A 1,934-nucleotide genomic window follows, 5' to 3' on the forward strand; every position below is an offset into this window, starting at 1 on the left:
TTCAATATAATTAAATGTGTGCATTTACTGTATTGGTATGTGCTTTCTTAGCTTAGGAAATCTCATGTGAACCCAAGAGTTGGCTCTCCTGAATCTTACTGTAAAAAGAACATTATGGGCTTTTACATTTTGATTTTCTTTTTGTATGGCACAGGGAACTTGAGTAGCAATTAAGCTGTTCAGTTTGAGCTAGAAATTGCATTTTAGGAAAATGATTTGAATAGGTTCCTCATTTTGGAGGAAGGTTTATGGTACTTGGTCAAGCATTGCTATATCCTTTTGTTATTGCAAGAGCCTTTACTAGTCTTTGCCTTTTCCCATAGCTGAAAAAAATTACATTCAGGATATCTCCTATCATCATGTTACATGTGTCATGATTCTTCTGCTAAGATGTTCCAATGGGAGTAGCATAAATTATTTTTGGTTTTCTTACTGATGCAATACAAATGATAGATGGGAGAAGATTGGGATGACAGTTTACAGTCAAAGGAGCAGATAGAGGCCAACTTAATTAACAAACAAGAAGCTGCTATTAGAAGGGAGCGGGCATTGGCATATGCTTTTTCTCATCAGGTACTGATGGTGCTTATTCTTTCACATGCTTCAGTCATTAGACCTTGTTGATAACAATGCATACTTGCAGCAACAATGGAGGAATTCAATCAGATCAGCAAACCCAATGTTTGTGGACCCGAATAATCCACATTGGGGATGGAGTTGGTTGGAGCGTTGGATGGCTGCAAGGCCATGGGAGAACCATAGTGTCACAGAGAAAGAACATTCTGATACAGCATCATCTGTGAGAACTGCTACTCGCAGTGCTGGAGAGATCACCAAATCTTATGCTCGCCGTGAGATCCATGGTGAGAGGCCATCACCTGTGGCTGTGAAAACAGTCCGACCTGTCAGCAGAGTGTCTCCGTCCACACCACCATCAAAGCCTTCATCTGTAACTGGAAAGACAAAGTTAACAAGTCCACATGGCAGATGGGGCCCAGAGGAAGACTCGAGGAGCATGTTCAGTGTGCAGTCTGAGCGGAACAGGCGTCACAGTATTGCAGGTTCCTCTGTTAGAGATGATGAAAGCCTTGCAAGCTCTCCTGCTGTTCCCAATTACATGCAGTCAACTGAATCAGCAAGAGCCAAAGCCAGATTCAGCCCACTGGGGGATAAACATGAGACATCAGAAAGGACTCCTCCCACTTTGGCAAAGAAGCGGTTATCATTCCCGGCTGCTGAGAAGATCACTAGCACCATCACCCCATCTGCAGCAAGGCGCTTTTCGGGCCCGCCTATGTTAATCTAGAACATGCAGTTAACAATGGAAGCCGGCAGGTAGCCCCAACATAGGAGGATAAAAGAATCAGAGTGCTTGAATTGTCATCTTCTTGATCGTGATCTTTCCATCGTTTTTTTTCTCATCTGTCCAAAGTTGCTTGATTTGAATTTGCCTTTGCCTTTATTTTTTGTCTTACTTGGTTGGGTTGAAGTCATAAACAATGTTGGTTTGTGGTTATTGTGGTTCTGGACATATGATATGAGAATCCCATTTATATACATTCTGTTACAAAGGATTGCGTTTTATATGTGTTTGTATTCTTGTTTCTTTTTGGTTTGTCCTAGTGCCTGGCAAATTTAGTTAAGTCTGTGGGGACAAGCCCTGGGGATGATAAAATCCCGTGATGTTCTTGTTTGCATTTCGTCCGAGTTTTGACAGATTGAATGTACACATTAAAGTTGACCCAGTCCACAGCATGAGTTGCATGAGATTGGACCCACCACTGACTTGTCTGGCTGAGTCACAATCAACTCGACCACAAGAATTTCTGGGTTTGGCCGTGCCTTTCAAACTTGAAGGTGAGATACAGAGCAGTCCAAACAAGATTGGTTCTATAATGGCAACTGTACATGCAAGCAGCTCTTTGGCGTCTTCC

At 42.5% G+C, this 1,934-nt stretch overlaps 1 protein-coding gene across 2 annotated transcripts in view; it reads left to right on the forward strand.

Moving 5' to 3' along the window:
* Positions 1 to 1,571, forward strand: part of LOC149820844 (protein IQ-DOMAIN 3-like) — a 4,956-nt gene extending 3,385 nt beyond the window's left edge. For both annotated transcript variants that reach the window (XM_089982323.1, XM_089982324.1), the window contains exons 5-6: positions 454 to 573; positions 644 to 1,571. In XM_089982323.1, coding sequence (XP_089838449.1) covers positions 454 to 573; positions 644 to 1,306 — 783 coding nt within the window. In that variant the 3' untranslated portion in view covers positions 1,307 to 1,571. The remainder of the gene's footprint in view (positions 1 to 453; positions 574 to 643) is intronic.
* Positions 1,572 to 1,934: the final 363 nt, after the last annotated feature.

The sequence above is a fragment of the Nuphar pumila genome, chromosome 12, assembly GCF_984573655.1.
Source record: "Nuphar pumila chromosome 12, dmNupPumi1.hap1.1, whole genome shotgun sequence".
Lineage (NCBI taxonomy): Eukaryota > Viridiplantae > Streptophyta > Magnoliopsida > Nymphaeales > Nymphaeaceae > Nuphar > Nuphar pumila.